Source organism: Hirsutella rhossiliensis (assembly GCF_020360975.1).
Source record: "Hirsutella rhossiliensis strain HR02 chromosome Unknown scaffold00003, whole genome shotgun sequence".
Taxonomy (NCBI): Eukaryota; Fungi; Ascomycota; class Sordariomycetes; order Hypocreales; family Ophiocordycipitaceae; genus Hirsutella; species Hirsutella rhossiliensis.
The window spans coordinates 3,088,437-3,107,029 of NW_025408669.1; the positions used below are offsets into that span (position 1 = coordinate 3,088,437).

At 59.7% G+C, this 18,593-nt stretch overlaps 5 protein-coding genes across 5 annotated transcripts; 3 read left to right on the forward strand and 2 right to left on the reverse strand.

Annotated features, from left to right (window-relative positions):
• Positions 1-740: 740 nt before the first annotated feature.
• HRG_03372 (Ribonuclease H-like protein) lies at positions 741-2,449 on the forward strand (the record flags this gene model as incomplete). The annotated part of the gene is made up of 4 exons (XM_044861843.1): positions 741-837; positions 1,035-1,522; positions 1,588-1,910; positions 2,014-2,449. The coding sequence occupies 4 exons, from the start codon at positions 741-743 to the stop codon at positions 2,447-2,449; spliced, it is 1,344 nt and encodes a 447-aa protein (XP_044722869.1).
• A 1,700-nt stretch (positions 2,450-4,149) lies between these two features.
• HRG_03373 (reverse transcriptase) lies at positions 4,150-5,530 on the forward strand (the record flags this gene model as incomplete). The annotated part of the gene is made up of 6 exons (XM_044861844.1): positions 4,150-4,238; positions 4,329-4,598; positions 4,655-5,030; positions 5,105-5,120; positions 5,221-5,359; positions 5,407-5,530. 6 exons carry the CDS (start codon positions 4,150-4,152, stop codon positions 5,528-5,530), a joined length of 1,014 nt encoding a protein of 337 aa, XP_044722870.1.
• Positions 5,531-6,714: 1,184 nt separating this feature from the next.
• HRG_03374 (RNase H domain-containing protein) lies at positions 6,715-8,369 on the reverse strand (the record flags this gene model as incomplete). Its single annotated transcript, XM_044861845.1, has 5 exons — positions 6,715-7,115; positions 7,173-7,377; positions 7,492-7,658; positions 7,875-8,190; positions 8,286-8,369. The coding sequence occupies 5 exons, from the start codon at positions 8,367-8,369 to the stop codon at positions 6,715-6,717; spliced, it is 1,173 nt and encodes a 390-aa protein (XP_044722871.1).
• Positions 8,370-9,376: 1,007 nt separating this feature from the next.
• On the reverse strand, positions 9,377-11,561 carry HRG_03375 (endonuclease-reverse transcriptase domain-containing protein; the record flags this gene model as incomplete). Its single annotated transcript, XM_044861846.1, has 3 exons — positions 9,377-9,676; positions 9,828-10,050; positions 10,504-11,561. The coding sequence occupies 3 exons, from the start codon at positions 11,559-11,561 to the stop codon at positions 9,377-9,379; spliced, it is 1,581 nt and encodes a 526-aa protein (XP_044722872.1).
• Positions 11,562-16,990: 5,429 nt separating this feature from the next.
• Positions 16,991-18,593, forward strand: HRG_03376 (HEAT repeats domain-containing protein; the record flags this gene model as incomplete). Its single annotated transcript, XM_044861847.1, has 4 exons — positions 16,991-18,037; positions 18,092-18,212; positions 18,312-18,511; positions 18,576-18,593. The coding sequence occupies 4 exons, from the start codon at positions 16,991-16,993 to the stop codon at positions 18,591-18,593; spliced, it is 1,386 nt and encodes a 461-aa protein (XP_044722873.1).

Here is an 18,593-nt window from a genome sequence, read left to right on the forward strand (position 1 = left end):
TCATGATGGAGTTTGATAAGTACATGGGGCCGGTATTCCCGACCACCGCCGATGGCAGGAAGGTTGTGCCGATTCTACTAGTGGAGAGGGACTTCCTCTTGGGCCAACACTCTGCACTCGTACGCAGTTTGCCCTGATCGTATGCTACGCCATTTATGCTACGCCATTACAGTTCACAAGTCGCAGAGCATCACCGAAGACATGATCGTGACGGATCTGTCCTGCCGTGACTTTTAGACCGGTTTGAGCTACGTCGCCATCTCGCGTGTGAAAACGCTGCAGGGTCTGATGCTGGATGCCCCGTTTGACCGCAATCACCTGACTTATGCGTCGCCGCTGGAAGAAGGAATTAAGATGAAAATGAGGGATCAGCAACTTCGCAAACGACAGGTTCTCACCCAGAATCCATACAAGATAGGCCACGGGTCTACGTAACTCTACTTGATGCTACCCGCAACAAGAACGACGCTTTCCAAGGCACAAATGAAGTGTATGATTGTAGATACTGTACTGATTGTTCGGTGACTGGTTGACTGTTGGCCGGACTCGCAGCCTTCGGCTGATTGTACTCGTGCCACGCCCCACTTTTCTGGATTCCGGTTCACCTTCACCAGCCAAGCTGGTACACTCCCTTGTATTCTTACTTTCTTGGCACCATCTGTTAAGGACTTCGCTGTACACAACACACATCCGCTAACAAGGGCGTTTAACACCACGCTCAGCGCAAGCTGAGGGCGGCGATGGCACCCAACCCCGCGGACCAGGCGCGACTGCCGCCCCAGGAACAAGAGCCGATGACTCCACGAACGCCCCAGGAGCTAGAGAAGCGCTCCTCCGGCAGGCCCCACGCGCGGGTCTTGCCGAATTACTGTTGCCACGACGCGCACAGCAACCCGACGACTCTCCATTCGGCTCCACGAACAGCGACAATGCCCACACCGACACCGACCAGCTAGATGCTGTAATGGGAGACGCAGCAGACGAAACCGAGACCGACGAGCCGGACGACCTGCCCGAGGCTCAAGGCCCAGCAGTAACGGTTGCCCACGCGGCAGAGAGACTTATCGCCAACCAGATGGAAGCACAACAGGCAAAGCTGGCCGTCTTCCGCGCATTCTGCACCGCCTTCGACAAGACGGCTGCCCAGTTCAACTCGGGCCACGCGCTCAGCTTCGCGAAGGAATTCTCGCGCGGCTTCATTAGCTACTGGGACGACGCGCTCAACGGCGCGCCCACACGCGCCGGTCAGAATGTCAACAGCCGCCACGGCAGAGACGGGACCGCACCGACCTACGCCGCTATGGCCCAGAAGGGGATGGCACAGACAAGGGCCCCCCTGCCGGCACGCCTCGGCCCGAAGCCCTGGAAGGCGCCTCCGGTCCAGCCGCCTAAAGATGACCTGCGTGTCTTCGTGCGGCTCGACGACAAGTCCCCAGCATGGGGCTATCAGGGGCATGCCATCAGAGCTCACGTAGCTAAGACTCTCAACCTAGGGACAGAACGCATGCCACAGATCGCCCGGGTTAAGACTGGATGGGCTATACGGGCCTCAGACCGGGAGGCGAGGACCTGCTTGTGGAACGGCAGGACGACTGGGCGGCCCGCCTCGGGGCCGTGGCGGTTGAAGGCTTCCAGAAGTGGCACACGTACGCTGTGGCGGACTGCCCCAGGCAGCTCACGGATATCTGGGGGGCCGCCGTGGACTATGACCAAGCTATCAAAGAAGAGATCAAGCTCCAGACAGGTGCCGAACCAATTGATGTGCACATTGCTAAGAGATACTCCGAAAGCTCCGACCAGCCCACTGTGACAATGATTGTGTCCTTTCAGGCGGCGATACAGAGGAGATGGCGGCTCTTCGGCACCAGCCGACTAGCCCGACTGATCGCCAAGACCGCCCGGCCCGCGCAGTGCGACACCTGTTGGGATTATCACTCCCGCTACGCCTGCGACCGAAAACAAGCCTGCCGACGATGCGGCGGGAAAGACCATCGCGATAACGACTGCAAGCAGCCGGAGAGGTGCGCGAACTGTTCCGGACCCTTCCCGGCGGACCATAAGGAGTGCCCTGCCAGACCCAGGCGCTCACGGCCAACTCGTGCGGCTCTCCAAGATCGAGAAGTACGCCGTAAGGAAGATCGGCTCTCAGCTATACCGGCAAGCCAATATGGAGCTCGAACGGGCCACGGCGACCGCCTCCCCCCAACCCTCCCAAGGACCGACCCCGTCGCCCTGCATGAGAGCTGCCGAGGCCCGCCTAGGCAAGCAACAGGACCAGCAGCAGCAACAGCAGCAGCAACAGCAGCAGCAATGTCGACCCCAGCGGCTGCCCCCCACCAGCGCGCAGGCGCCAGACTCCACAACGCTCCCTCCACCACAGGAAGACAGATCCGAGTCTCCTATGAAGAGGCGCCGACGAAACGTATCCCTGGACCCCTATGAACAATAGGCCCCTAACACTAACAACTCGCGACAGGAGGACGATCCGAGTTCTCCAGGCCAACGTGGCCAAAATAGGGGCCTATCATAGCATAGCCCTACGACTAGCGGAAGCAGAAGACTACGACGTCGTGCTCATCCAGGAACCGAACGTTTGGATAGAAAAGAAGGCGGAGCCTGCAGGACCCAGACGCACCGCTCCTTCCACGCATTCGCCCCAGAACGCGCCTGGGAACCGGATCAGGCCCGAGAGTGATCTCGTATGTCCGGAACCACCCAGATATACGGGCAGAGCAACTCTGCCCCGCCCCTACGCGTGATATCCTGTGGCTCCGGGTAAACAGCACCCTTATTATCAACTTCTATCGACACGCGAAGACACCCGAGCCACTCGACTACCTCCTCCACCAGCAGGACGTCCCCGAGAGATGCCTCATCGCGGGCGACTTCAACGCCTGTCATTTCTCCTGGCAGCCTGGAGCCCGGAGTGCGAGGAACGGAAAGGACATCGCCCAGTGGGCGGCCGACAAGGGGCTCGGACTGCTCACCACGCCAGGCGAGGCCACACACGCCCGCGGAAATACCATTGATCTAGCCTTTGCCAATATCCCTCTGCTGACGCGCTTATCGAAGAGCACCTTCATACCGGCTCGGACCATTACACGATCAGCATTACGCTCCCGGCGGATTCCCCAAGGACGATAGCTAGACCAAGGGTAAGCTCCGAGGAAGAAATGAAGCGATTCGAGGAACTTGTGCGGGCTGGGGCCACAGCACTACCCCGGCTGGCCGTTGAGCCCAGAGGCCTGGAGAGGCTGGCCGAGGCGCTGTCTCGCCTACTCCAAGAGGCGGCCGACGCAGCGGGCCGACGGCCCAGGAAGAACGCGAGGCACCCCATGGTGGAACGATCAGTGCGCCGGTGCAGCGGCCGAACTAAGAGCTATGCGGCGGATCTACCCCACAGGGCACGGCAGAGGTCCAGACAGCCCGGCGGGAGCTGCGCCGGGCGGTACGGCGGGCTAAGAGACATTTCTGGCAGCCTGTTCTAGAAGGCGCGGAGAGCTACCAGGATATCTATAAGATCATGCGGTGGTCGAGGAAACCGAGCCCGTTCGGGCCCCCGCCTATACAGGTAGGCGACCAGGTCTTCGAGACCCAGACGGAAAAGGCAAACGCGCTCGAGTCGAGATCCTAGAAGGCGCGGGGCCGCGGACGACATCCCGGACCCCTGGGCCCCAGAGGTGCTGGCCCCAGGAGGACTCTCGACTGCAGCGTCACGCTCGCGGATGCGGCATGCGCCTGCACCTCTACGGGCAACACCTCCCGGGGATCGACGGCATCACGGTCCGAATGCTGCGTCGCGTCTGGAACCACATCGGCGAGGCGGTGAGGGGACTATATGAAGGCTGCCTACACCTGGGCTACCACCCCGCCTGTTTCCGCGCAGCAGAGGTCGTAATGATCCCAAACCTGGCAAGAAGGACCTGTCTATTCCGAGAGGCTTGAGGCCCATTTCTCTCTAGCTTGCCTCGGCAAGGGACTCGAACGCCTAATAGCCCGGCGCCTAGCCTGGGCTGCGATCACACAACGAGTCATCCACAGCCAGCATGCGGGTGCCCTGCCCAAACGTTCAGCGCTCGACCTAGCGCTAGCATTGCTCCACGACGCGGAGACGGCCCTCACCGAGGGAAAGTCGCCACGCTAATCACGATGGATATACAGGGCGCCTTTGACACGGTTCTGCGGAACCGGCTCCTCCTACGCCTACGGGAACAGGGCTGGCCAACAAACCTGGTCCGGTGGGCAGGTTGCTATGGAGCAGAGATCGGCCAGAATACGGCTCGAGGATATAACGACGCCGACAACCCCTGACGTGCGGGCTGCCACAGGGCTCCCCGGCCTCCCGATTCTCTTCCTCCTCTATACAGTGCCCATCTACTCGATAGGGAACCGAACTCGCGCTTCGGCTACGCAGATGACGTGGCCACCCTGATCCGGGGCCGGTCCCTACAGGAGACGGCCGCCCGGGCCACGCGCGCCGCGGGTGAGCTCATCCAGTGGGGAGCCGATAATGGCGTAGTGTTCGACCCGGGCAAGACAGAAGTCATCCACTTCACGAGACCGAGATACAAAGGGGACCTGCCGTCGGTCTGGCACGGGTCCGTAGAAAGGAGCCACAGCAGGACCTGCGCTGGCTCGGCGTCTGGTACGACAGAAAGCTCTCATTCCGCACGCATGTGGAGAAGTGGGCCGCGAAGGCGATGACGGCCGCAGGGTTCCTCCAGAACCTCTCAAACACCCGGCGCGGAATCCTCCCCGTCGACACGGCATGCGGTCACGGCCTGCGTCCTCCCGATCCTTTATACGGCGCCCATGTATGGTACCCGGGGGCGCTTCGGCCTGTGTGGGGGACTGCCCGCTTAGTTCCGTCGCGGATCACCTACCTGAAGAATAGGATCCAGCTGACCTTAAACGTCGCGATGCGCGCCATCGCGCCCGTCTGGTGTACCATGCCCATTGTGGCCCTCCACCGAGAGACCGGGATCCCCCCTGCCACGCTGCTCCTCGCAGACGCTCAGAGACGCGCCGCGGTCCGTCTACGCTCCCTAGATGAGCGGCACCCTTGACACCCCGTATGAGCATCCTCCCAACGCCTGGCCGGGAGCTAATGAAGAGGCACGGTATGCGGGCCCTCGCGCGGCCAGAAGCAGCACGCCTCGAGACTCCTGCGTCTTCACCAAATGACGGCCCATGCTCCGAGGCCCCGACTTCTCCCCCCAGCACCCCCTCAGCCCGACCCGACAGGGGGCGTAGACAAAACGCAGGCGGCGAGAGACTTCAACTCGTGGCTCCGGGTATGCCCTGAAGATACCCTCATCGTCTACACTGACGGCTCGCAGAGCGAAGACGGCGCCTGCGGGTATGGGTACTCAGTGTGGCTAGGCCCAGCGAAGTGACCTACGGCAGCGGTCGGGTCCTACTCGCTGAGGTCTACGACGCAGAGGTGGAAGGCGCCCTCGAGGGCTTCGAGCGGCACTCACGTGGTCCCCAGGACCCCGGACCAGCAGTGCCGGATAGTCGTCTGCCTTGATAACTCTGCGGCTATAAGAGCCATACGAGGCAGCCCATCGATCTCGTCGCAAGCGGCGGCGGAGAAGTTCGCTGAGGCCGCGGCTCGGCACGGAGACGTCAGGACGCGCTGGTGCCCCGGCCATACGGGGATCGCCGGCAACGAGCGGGCCGACCAGCTAGCAAAGGAGGGCTGCCGGGCCTCGGCCCGACAGGCCGCCGACGTACGCGAACATCAAGAGACAGGCCAAGGCTGCGGCCAGGCGCGACTTCCAGGACTGGTGGGCCGCGGGGGCCCCGAGCAGCTACAAGAGCCTAGGGCTCAAGGCCTCGCTCGGGTGCCCCCGGAGCTGCACACCAAACGACAGCACCTCCATCACCTGCTCGCTGCGAGGAGCGGGCACGGGGACTTCGCCGACTACCACGAGAGGTTTAACCACGAAGAGGCCCGGATCGAATGCTCCTGCGGGAGGAGAAAATCACCGACACCAGCTTGGCTGGTAGTAGTAGTAGTAGTAGTATTGATTACCGTCTGGGACATCCCTATAAGGGCAAAAGACGTGCTAGGCTAGGTATAGTACAAGATGAGGGTGCTCGCCGGAAACCCGTCGCGCCTTCCTTACTTCTACTCCCCTATCTAGCAATTCTTGGACTCTGTGGCCGCTCGGATTCTCAGGTCCCTTCCCCCGTCAGCGGGTTCCGGGCACGGCGGTAAAGCCGTAATATTAGTCAGTCTTCGGTCAGAGCCGGGTGACTGAGAAAGCCCACGCAGTCAGCTGGGCCGTAGGCCCACGGGGAGCCTACGGGTAGAAAACATAGAAAAGAGAGAATTGTACATATTAGGTTGGGGGGTTGCCTCGAGCTAGTGGCGGTGGCAAATCCGATCAAAGAATCCTGCCTCCGTTACTAGCCCGAGGAACCGGTCAAATCCCCTTCCTAGTGCCTGGTTGATAGCCTTGCCCGCCGTGGGGGCTAGCCTTAGGCGGTGTCGAGTACCTACCTTCCGGCAGTAGAAGGTGTGTCGGTGATTTTCTCTTCCGCAGGAGCATTCGATCCGGGCCTCTTCGTGGTTAAACCTCTCGTGGTAGTCGGCGAAGTCCCCGTGCCCGCTCCTCGCAGCGAGCAGGTGATGGAGGTGCTGTCGTTTGGTGTGCAGCTCCGGGGGGCACCCGAGCGAGGCCTTGAGCCCTAGGCTCTTGTAGCTGCTCAGGGCCCCGCGGCCCACCAGTCCTGGAAGTCGCGCCTGGCCGCAGCCTTGGCCTGTCTCTTGATGTTCGCGTACGTCGGCGGCCTGTCGGGCCGAGGCCCGGCAGCCCTCCTTGCTAGCTGGTCGGCCCGCTCGTTGCCGGCGATCCCCGTATGGCCGGGGCACCAGCGCGTCCTGACGTCTCCGTGCCGAGCCGCGGCCTCAGCGAACTTCTCCGCCGCCGCTTGCGACGAGATCGATGGGCTGCCTCGTATGGCTCTTATAGCCGCAGAGTTATCAAGGCAGACGACTATCCGGCACTGCTGGTCCGGGGTCCTGGGGACCACGTGAGTGCCGCTCGAAGCCCTCGAGGGCGCCTTCCACCTCTGCGTCGTAGACCTCAGCGAGTAGGACCCGACCGCTGCCGTAGGTCACTTCGCTGGGCCTAGCCACACTGAGTACCCATACCCGCAGGCGCCGTCTTCGCTCTGCGAGCCGTCAGTGTAGACGATGAGGGTATCTTCAGGGCATACCCGGAGCCACGAGTTGAAGTCTCTCGCCGCCTGCGTTTTGTCTACGCCCCCTGTCGGGTCGGGCTGAGGGGGTGCTGGGGGGAGAAGTCGGGGCCTCGGAGCATGGGCCGTCATTTGGTGAAGACGCAGGAGTCTCGAGGCGTGCTGCTTCTGGGCCGCGCGAGGGGCCGCATACCGTGCCTCTTCATTAGCTCCCGGCCAGGCGTTGGGAGGATGCTCATACGGGTGTCAAGGGTGCCGCTCATCTAGGGAGCGTAGACGGACCGCGGCGCGTCTCTGAGCGTCTGCGAGGAGCAGCGTGGCAGGGGGGATCCCGGTCTCTCGGTGGAGGGCCACAATGGGCATGGTACACCAGACGGGCGCGATGGCGCGCATCGCGACGTTTAAGGTCAGCTGGATCCTATTCTTCAGGTAGGTGATCCGCGACGGAACTAAGCGGGCAGTCCCCACACAGGCCGAAGCGCCCCGGGTACCATACATGGGCGCCGTATAAAGGATCGGGAGGACGCAGGCCGTGACCGCATGCCGTGTCGACCGGGAGGATTCCGCGCCGGGTGTTTGAGAGGTTCTGGAGGAACCCTGCGGCCGTCATCGCCTTCGCGGCCCACTTCTCCACATGCGTGCGGAATGAGAGCTTTCTGTCGTACCAGACGCCGAGCCAGCGCAGGTCCTGCTGTGGCTCCTTTCTACGGACCCGTGCCAGACCGACGGCAGGTCCCCTTTGTATCTCGGTCTCGTGAAGTGGATGACTTCTGTCTTGCCCGGGTCGAACACTACGCCATTATCGGCTCCCCACTGGATGAGCTCACCCGCGGCGCGCGTGGCCCGGGCGGCCGTCTCCTGTAGGGACCGGCCCCGGATCAGGGTGGCCACGTCATCTGCGTAGCCGAAGCGCGAGTTCGGTTCCCTATCGAGTAGATGGGCACTGTATAGAGGAGGAAGAGAATCGGGAGGCCGGGAGCCCTGTGGCAGCCCGCACGTCAGGGGTTGTCGGCGTCGTTATATCCTCGAGCCGTATTCTGGCCGATCTCTGCTCCATAGCAACCTGCCCACCGGACCAGGTTTGTTGGCCAGCCCTGTTCCCGTAGGCGTAGGAGGAGCCGGTTCCGCAGAACCGTGTCAAAGGCGCCCTGTATATCCATCGTGATTAGCGTGGCGACTTTCCCTCGGTGAGGGCCGTCTCCGCGTCGTGGAGCAATGCTAGCGCTAGGTCGAGCGCTGAACGTTTGGGCAGGGCACCCGCATGCTGGCTGTGGATGACTCGTTGTGTGATCGCAGCCCAGGCTAGGCGCCGGGCCATTAGGCGTTCGAGTCCCTTGCCGAGGCAAGCTAGGAGAAATCGGCCTCCAGCCTCTCGGAATAGACAGGTCCCTCTTGCCAGGCTTAGGGATCATTACGACCTCTGCTGCGCGGAAACAGGCGGGGTGGTAGCCCAGGTGTAGGCAGCCTTCATATAGTCCCCTCACCGCCTCGCCGATGTGGTTCCAGACGCGACGCAGCATTCGGACCGTGATGCCGTCGATCCCCGGGAGGTGTTGCCCGTAGAGGTGCAGGCGCATGCCGCATCCGCGAGCGTGACGCTGCAGTCGAGAGTCCTCCTGGGGCCAGCACCTCTGGGGCCCAGGGGTCCGGGATGTCGTCCGCGGCCCCGCGCCTTTCTAGGATCTCGACTCGGAGCGCGTTTGCCTTTTCCGTCTGGGTCTCGAAGACCTGGTCGCCTACCTGTATAGGCGGGGCCCGGAACGGGCTCGGTTTCCTCGACCACCGCATGATCTTATAGATATCCTGGTAGCTCTCGGCGCCTTCTAGAACAGTCTGCCAGAAATGTCTCTTAGCCCGCCGTACCGCCCGGCGCAGCTCCCGCCGGGCAGTCTGGACCTCTCTGCCGTGCCCTGTGGGGTAGATCCGCCGCATAGCTCTTAGTTCGGCCGCTGCACCGGCGCACTGATCGTTCCACCATGGGGTGCCTCTCGCGTTCTTCCTGGGCCGTCGGCCCGCTGCGTCGGCCGCCTCTTGGAGTAGGCGAGACAGCGCCTCGGCCAGCCTCTCCAGGCCTCTGGGCTCAACGGCCAGCCGGGGTAGTGCTGTGGCCCCAGCCCGCACAAGTTCCTCGAATCGCTTCATTTCTTCCTCGGAGCTTACCCTTGGTCTAGCTATCGTCCTTGGGGGAATCCGCCGGGGAGCGTAATGCTGATCGTGTAATGGTCCGAGCCGGTATGAAGGTGCTCTTCGATAAGCGCGTCAGCAGAGGGATATTGGCAAAGGCTAGATCAATGGTATTTCCGCGGGCGTGTGTGGCCTCGCCTGGCGTGGTGAGCAGTCCGAGCCCCTTGTCGGCCGCCCACTGGGCGATGTCCTTTCCGTTCCTCGCACTCCGGGCTCCAGGCTGCCAGGAGAAATGACAGGCGTTGAAGTCGCCCGCGATGAGGCATCTCTCGGGGACGTCCTGCTGGTGGAGGAGGTAGTCGAGTGGCTCGGGTGTCTTCGCGTGTCGATAGAAGTTGATAATAAGGGTGCTGTTTACCCGGAGCCACAGGATATCACGCGTAGGGGCGGGGCAGAGTTGCTCTGCCCGTATATCTGGGTGGTTCCGGACATACGAGATCACTCTCGGGCCTGATCCGGTTCCCAGGCGCGTTCTGGGGCGAATGCGTGGAAGGAGCGGTGCGTCTGGGTCCTGCAGGCTCCGCCTTCTTTTCTATCCAAACGTTCGGTTCCTGGATGAGCACGACGTCGTAGTCTTCTGCTTCCGCTAGTCGTAGGGCTATGCTATGATAGGCCCCTATTTTGGCCACGTTGGCCTGGAGAACTCGGATCGTCCTCCTGTCGCGAGTTGTTAGTGTTAGGGCCTATTGTTCATAGGGGTCCAGGGATACGTTTCGTCGGCGCCTCTTCATAGGAGACTCGGATCTGTCTTCCTGTGGTGGAGGAGCGTTGTGGAGTCTGGCGCCTGCGCGCTGGTGGGGGGCAGCCGCTGGGGTCGACATTGCTGCTGCTGTTGCTGCTGCTGTTGCTGCTGCTGGTCCTGTTGCTTGCCTAGGCGGGCCTCGGCAGCTCTCATGCAGGGCGACGGGGTCGGTCCTTGGGAGGGTTGGGGGGAGGCGGTCGCCGTGGCCCGTTCGAGCTCCATATTGGCTTGCCGGTATAGCTGAGAGCCGATCTTCCTTACGGCGTACTTCTCGATCTTGGAGAGCCGCACGAGTTGGCCGTGAGCGCCTGGGTCTGGCAGGGCACTCCTTATGGTCCGCCGGGAAGGGTCCGGAACAGTTCGCGCACCTCTCCGGCTGCTTGCAGTCGTTATCGCGATGGTCTTTCCCGCCGCATCGTCGGCAGGCTTGTTTTCGGTCGCAGGCGTAGCGGGAGTGATAATCCCAACAGGTGTCGCACTGCGCGGGCCGGGCGGTCTTGGCGATCAGTCGGGCTAGTCGGCTGGTGCCGAAGAGCCGCCATCTCCTCTGTATCGCCGCCTGAAAGGACACAATCATTGTCACAGTGGGCTGGTCGGAGCTTTCGGAGTATCTCTTAGCAATGTGCACATCAATTGGTTCGGCACCTGTCTGGAGCTTGATCTCTTCTTTGATAGCTTGGTCATAGTCCACGGCGGCCCCCCAGATATCCGTGAGCTGCCTGGGGCAGTCCGCCACAGCGTACGTGTGCCACTTCTGGAAGCCTTCAACCGCCACGGCCCCGAGGCGGGCCGCCCAGTCGTCCTGCCGTTCCACAAGCAGGTCCCTCGCCTCCCGGTCTGAGGCCCGTATAGCCCATCCAGTCTTAACCCGGGCGATCTGTGGCATGCGTTCTGTCCCTAGGTTGAGAGTCTTAGCTACGTGAGCTCTGATGGCATGCCCCTGATAGCCCCATGCTGGGGACTTGTCGTCGAGCCGCACGAAGACACGCAGGTCATCTTTAGGCGGCTGGACCGGAGGCGCCTTCCAGGGCTTCGGGCCGAGGCGTGCCGGCAGGGGGGCCCTTGTCTGTGCCATCCCCTTCTGGGCCATAGCGGCGTAGGTCGGTGCGGTCCCGTCTCTGCCGTGGCGGCTGTTGACATTCTGACCGGCGCGTGTGGGCGCGCCGTTGAGCGCGTCGTCCCAGTAGCTAATGAAGCCGCGCGAGAATTCCTTCGCGAAGCTGAGCGCGTGGCCCGAGTTGAACTGGGCAGCCGTCTTGTCGAAGGCGGTGCAGAATGCGCGGAAGACGGCCAGCTTTGCCTGTTGTGCTTCCATCTGGTTGGCGATAAGTCTCTCTGCCGCGTGGGCAACCGTTACTGCTGGGCCTTGAGCCTCGGGCAGGTCGTCCGGCTCGTCGGTCTCGGTTTCGTCTGCTGCGTCTCCCATTACAGCATCTAGCTGGTCGGTGTCGGTGTGGGCATTGTCGCTGTTCGTGGAGCCGAATGGAGAGTCGTCGGGTTGCTGTGCGCGTCGTGGCAACAGTAATTCGGCAAGACCCGCGCGTGGGCCTGCCGGAGGAGCGCTTCTCTAGCTCCTGGGGCGTTCGTGGAGTCATCGGCTCTTGTTCCTGGGGCGGCAGTCGCGCCTGGTCCGCGGGGTTGGGTGCCATCGCCGCCCTCAGCTTGCGCTGAGCGTGGTGTTAAACGCCCTTGTTAGCGGATGTGTGTTGTGTACAGCGAAGTCCTTAACAGATGGTGCCAAGAAAGTAAGAATACAAGGGAGTGTGACCAGCTTTTTTTTTTTTTTTTGGTTGTATTACGCCCGGAGGGTTCCCCCATAGAGCCACTACGCTAAGCTACGTACCTACTATACATGGTTTCTCCTCACCTAAAGCCCAACGCTTCTTTCCATCTGTTTCCAGCCTCGTTCGCTGTGACATGACAGGCCTGCTTGAAGGTCAGTTTCTCCAAGTGTTCAGCGTCCTACCTTCAGCGACTGAAGCGCGGTCTGCCAAGTTGAAGGCTGTTGTGTTAGTATGGTTGTTCTTGATCAGTACATGGCCCGTTAACGGTCCATACTGAAGCGTTTTGTCGCCAATGCGAACTGTATCGTCGCACGCACAGCCCCAATATCAGGTTGCCACTTGTCGTCGTCTGACTCTGCCTTGCCTCCTAGGAAGAAAGACAAGTCTCCCACCTTTCCGCGCGCATATCGCAGCATGGTCTCTCGTTGTACCGTCCATCTTCTGCATCGAAAGAGGAAATGCTCCACTGTTTCTGCAGACTGCCCACAAGTGCACTCATCCGATTCCACCGCCCCGATTTTGCAGAGGTAGCTATTCAGCCGCGATTTGCCAGTTCGAAGTTGTATCAACACTTCGGATTCCTTTCTTGTTAGCTCGTCGTACAACTTGCGGGTGTGCTTGCCCGGCAATGCCTTATCGATGCGCTTTGAGTGCTTTCCAACCCCTTCCGGGATCTGACGAACGCGAGCGTTTTCGTTGAGCAGCAGTCGTAACGTCGTTGATCTTGCTTGAAACGTTGCTGGTTCGGCGATGCACTCGTCTCGCGTCGCTCTTTTCGCTTGCATTTTGGCCGGTGGCCCAAGGGTGAACTCCTCATTCTTTGCAGGCACCCAACGAAGTCTGACTCTGCAGCCTCTTTTCGCCAGATACTCAACAGATCCGTATATCGCCCGTATCGTGCACTGACCAGACTGTTGCCGTGGCCGCCCGATGACTTGCAGGACAGAGCGGTTGCTCGTCACAACCGTGAGATCTCGGTCATGAAGACCGAGAGGTACACACCTCAGAGCCGTGGCGATTGCCTCGAGTCCTGCTGTGTAGGCATTCTGCTCATCACTGGAGCCGAGTGACGGAGTAGCTGGCCAGCACTTCGTCTACGCTGTCGCGGGAAGCATCCCGAACGACGCCTCCCAACCCGACCTTGCCTTTCCTTTGCGAGCTGGACGTCGCAATAGTGATGTCTGTGACCAGCTTGGCTGGTGAAGGTGAACCGGAATCCAGAAAAGTGGGGCGTGGCACGAGTACGCCTTGCACCACATCCCTGAAGTGCAAGGTGTGACGCAGTATTTTAGTGCGGCTGATCACCTCGCTATCGTCCCTAGGTATCGTCCCTCACACGACCCGTTACGCCCGCAATCATTGCCCCTCGCCATCATCCGCAACATTGCTGTCAAAACAACATCTCCAATGGAGGTGCCCCTATTTTGCCTGGTGTAGCGGTATTTTACCAGCTTGACAGATGCTGAAAAAGAAGTGCAACGTGCCGGTGTTTCGCCCACCTTCACAATCGACATAATGGGAATTATTTGTCGCCTGACCCAGAATTGCGCCTAGGTTTGGTTCGCCATGTGTCTCGCCTAAGCGCCGTGGCGATCGTGAAGGCACATTATGCGGCGGCGAGTCACAGCGGCGTTGATCCAACCATGCAAGCAATTTTCAGCTCGTTCACCTCAACATACCGTGCTCGAAGGGCCGAGCGCTACCCAACGCCTTTCTATTGGATTTCGAGGAGCAACTCAGACGACTAGTTGCGCGGGTTGGCCCCGCGCTGGGGGCCAAAACAAGTAATATTACCTCCTAGACCGCGTGAGGGGCAAACACTCCTCTGTTCGGTCTTGGGCAAACGCTTCTGCACTTGAGCAGTCATCATTTTCCTTCGTGCGTTTCACAGTTGTGCCGTTCGACCCGGGAGCCACGCCATCGACAGCTCGATCCCTCGCCCTGCTTGAATGGCGGCGAACGCGTGTACGGACGGGTCTAGCCGCCATACGTTCAACCCCCAACGTTTGGCAGTGCTGATAGTCGAGATAATGAGCCCAGTCAATATTAGCCAGGTAATTTTCCTGACTGCAGGAACGGTTGGCTTTTATCTTTGGCTCCGCCGCAGGCTGGCGCGTCCGCAGTGGGCATCTCGGCTGCGCGGGGAGCAGCGGCTCTCAAACGCAATCCCCCTTCGAGAAGAACCAACACCGCCCTCTGGGCAAAAGCGAGGTGTCCGTCTACGCCCGGTTCCCGCTCCAAATGAGGATGAGACCGAATCAGATGTCGACATCATTGCCATACATGGCCTGGACACGAAGTCACCGGACACTTGGATATGGATGGACAAAGAGCGCAAAACGCCTGATATTAACTGGCTCTCTGACTCGCATATGCTCCCGAGCAAAGTCGGACGGGCTCGAATACTCACGTGCGACTGGCCGGCCGACATGTTCGAACCGTCGGACTTGACCCCAAAAACGAATGACGAGTTTGCTCGGCAGTTGCTCGATGGCATTAAGAGACGGCCTACACCAATGAAAGACCATACGCGCCAAGACCGGCCGATCCTCTTCATCGCGTCGTGTCTCGGGGGCGTCATCTTGATGAAGGCTCTTGTCATGGCCGATAACGAGTACCGTTGCGTCAGGACAGCCACGCGTGGTATCGTCTTCCTTGCCACTCCCTTCGGAGGCACCTCGTTTCAAGACGTGGCCAAATGGGCAGAGCCAGGTCTCAGGGCCTGGGCTTCGTTAGGAGGCCGGGAGGTGTCCAGACTGCTCGATAGCGTCAAAAAATCTGTCGATATTGACGAACTTGTCAGAAGCTTCACTCAGTTGTATCGAGATCAGTTGTGCCGAGACCCGAATTGCCCCCAAGTAATGACCTTCTACGAACTAGGCAAGACGAACCTTTACCACAAAGTCTTCCCTTGCTTGCCTATTGGAGCCAAGCCAGTAAGAACCATAAAACACATCGTCCTTCTCGGACCATAATATCATGTTCGCAGTAATAGAACAATGCTAATAGTCATCAGCTTGTTGATAAGTCCTCAGCGACACTGCAAATGGTTCCACACCCTCTGCCACTCGATCGAGGCCACCGAATGATGAATAAGTTTTGCGGCGACCGCGGCGACTTTCAAGATCACGATTACGAACGTGTTGCTGGAAAAGTTGAAGAATTTCTGCGGAATATTCGCATGAAGGAAGCGGATGACTGGATACGAGACAAGCATTGTACCCCCGAGAGGCTCACGATTGAACGCCTCTCGGGCGACTTATTGCCAATTGATCAGTGTTATATCAATCTTGCCATTGTGGAGCAGCTGGGACATAAGGTGGACCGCGCGGATACATCTCAGTCCTCCCCGTTTTCACTCCTCGCTCGACAGAAGGTTGAGACACCAGACGAGACGATCCAGGTTGACTTGGCGACAATCTTCAACCAACGGAAGGGGCACGATAATCACATGATACAGCCAAGACGAATCTTGATTCGAGGACGCGCAGGAGTTGGGAAGACTACCCTGTGCAAAAAGATGGTTTACGATTTTACCCATCAGACACAGTTACATTGCTTATGGGCGAAGTTGTTCGACCGCTTGCTTTGGGTATCTTTGCGAAATCTGAAAGGGCGGTTAGCCGCGGGATACAATTATGAGGATTTGTTCTACCATGAATACTTCTCTGGAGAGGGGTACGACGATGGCCGCCGTCTCGCCAGAGAACTGTGGCGAATATTGAAGGACGACGATAGCGGTAGGACTTTGTTCATCCTCGATGGATTGGATGAAGTATCCCAGGATGTAGGCGGTGATAACGACATGTCCCGTTTTCTCGCGCAACTTTTATATCAGCCCAACGTTGTCATCACATCGCGGCCAAATGCCAACCTTCCGTCTCTCCGAGATATTGATCTCGAATTGGAAACAATTGGATTCTACCCCGGTCAAGTGGAGGCCTACCTCAACGTCGATCCGAAAATAAAACACCGGGCCGCCGAAGTCCGGTCCTTCCTTCAAGAACATTGGCTCATCGAGGGGCTTATGCGAATCCCGATTCAGCTGGACGCGCTTTGTTACACTTGGGATGACTTCGGTACTGGGATAGTGCCGAACACAATGACGGGCATATACAGAGCCATCGAGAAAAGGCTGTGGAGAAAGGATGCCGTGCGATTGGGTAAAAGACACAACGGGGAACTGGTGACGCATTCTCAGATCGGGGTCTCAGATGTCGAGGACCTTATCGAGCATGAGGCATGTTTTCTTGAAGGTCTTGCTTTCACGGGACTGTACAACGACGTAATAGACTTCACGCCACAGCATCAGGCAGCGATATCGAAGCAGTTCAAGCACCAATCCCTCTTACTCGACAAAATACTGCTACGCCTTTCTTTTCTGCGGACATCAGACCACTTCTCAAAAGACTCCAACCGAAACTGTCGCTTTTTACACCTAACCTTTCAAGAGTACTTTGCGGCGCGATATTTCATGCGCCATTGGAGTTCCGCGCAACCGCTCAAGTGTCTGGATCTCAGTGGCAAAGGAACCAAGCAGGTCTCTCCTGTCGAGTTTCTTCAGAAGCAAAAATACTCGGCACGCTACGACGTATTTTGGCGCTTTGTTGCCGGCTTAATAGCTGTTCAGTATGAGGGAGACCCCAGGGATGAGGGAGGGGCGCTTGGCTTCTTCCACGCGATCGAGGAGGAGCCGCTGGACCTCTTGGGCCCTACGCATCAACGGCTGGTCATGCATTGCTTGAGCGAAGTATCGACCAAGATGCCGCTCAGACAGTGCTTGGAAGAGAAACTGAGGCAGTGGCTACTCTTCGAATGCACTTATCGACGGGAGGTACACTTAACAAGCGAAATGGAATTTCCAGAGCAGGTCTTGCGCGATGCCTTACGAGAAGGGCTTGATCGCGTCAAGATCAAAATTCTCAGGTCATTGAAAAGACGACCGGCAATCCCGCCAAGCGTCATTGAACAGGTGGCTTGTTGGTTGATAGGTGGCAACTCCCCGCTATTGAGTGCCGAGGTCCTTGTGGTACTACGGGCTTCTCGCACGGACTTAACAAACAATGTCCTCATGGCCGTAGTCCAACAGCTAGATAACAAAGACGGAACCGTGCGACGGGCCGCCCAGCAGGTCCTGCAGAAGCAGTCGAGCTTATCTGACGAGATCCTCGCGGCCGCGGTCCAACGGCTAGGCGACAAAGACACGGGCGTGCGATGGGCTGCCCAGGAGGTCCTACAGAAACACTCGAGCTTATCTGATGAGACCCTCGCGGCCGCGGCCCAACTGCTAGGCGACAAAGACGCGGGCGTACGAAGGGCCGCCCGGGAGGCTTTACAGCAGTTGAGCTTGTCTAGCGAGATCCTCGCGGCCGCGGTCCAACGGCTAGGCGACAAAGACACGGGCGTGCGATGGGCTGCCCAGGAGGTCCTACAGGGGCTGTCAAGTTTGTCTAACGAGATCCTCACGGCCACGGTCCAATGGCTAGACGACAACGACGCAGGCGTGCGATGGGCCGCCCTAGGGGTCCTACAGGGACAGTCGAGCTTATCTAACGAGATCCTCGCGGCCGCGGTCCAACGGCTAGGCGATGAAGACGCGGGCGTACGACGGGCCGCGCTAGGGGTCCTACAGAAACAGTCAATCTTGTCGGACGAGATCCTCGCAGCCGCGGTCCAACGGCTAGGCGACAAAGACGCAGGCGTGCAATGGGCCGCGATAGGGGTCCTACAGAAGCAGTCAAGCTTGTCTTACGAGATCCTCACGGCCACGGTCCAATGGCTAGGCGACAAAGACGCGGGCGTACGACGGGCTGCACTAGGGGTCCTACAGAAGCAGTCGAGTTTGTCTGACGAGATCCTCGTAGCCGCGGTCCAAGGGCTAGGCGATAAGGACGCAGGCGTACGACGGGCCGCGCTAGGGACCCTACAGGGGCAGTTAAGCTTGTCTGACGAGATCCTCGCAGCCGCGGTCCAACGGCTAGGCGATAAAGACGCGGGCGTACGACGGGCCGCGCTAGGGGTCCTACAGAAGCAGTCAAGCTTGTCTGACGAGATCCTCGCGGCCGCGGTCCAACAGCTAGGCGACAAAGACGCGGGCGTACGACGGGTCGCCCTAAAGGTCCTACAGAAGCAGTCAAGCTTGTCTGACGAGATCCTCGCTGCCGCGGCCCAGCGGCTAGGCGATAAAGACGCGGGCGTGCGATTGGCTGCCCAGGAGGTCCTGCAGAAGCAGTCAAGCTTGCCTGACGAGATCCTCGCGGCCGCGGTCCAACGGCTAGGCGACAAAGACGCAGGTATACGATTGGCTTCCCAGGAGGTCCTACAAGGACAGTCGAGCTTATCTGACAAGATCCTCGCGGCCACGGTCCAACGGCTAGTCTACACAGACGCAGGCGCACGACGGGCCGCCCTGGGGGCCCTACAGAAGCAGTCAATATTGTCTAACGAGATCCTCGCAGCCGTGGTCCAACGGCTAGGCGACAAAGACGCGGGCGTACGATTGGCTGCCCAGGAGGTCCTACGGGGACAGTTGAGCTTGCCTGACGAAATCCTCGCAGCCGCGGTCGAACGGCTAGACAACATAGACGCAGGCGTACGATGGGCCGTCCTAGGGGCCCTACAGAGACAGTCAAGCTTGCCTGACGAGATCCTCGTAGCCGTGGTCCAACGGCTAG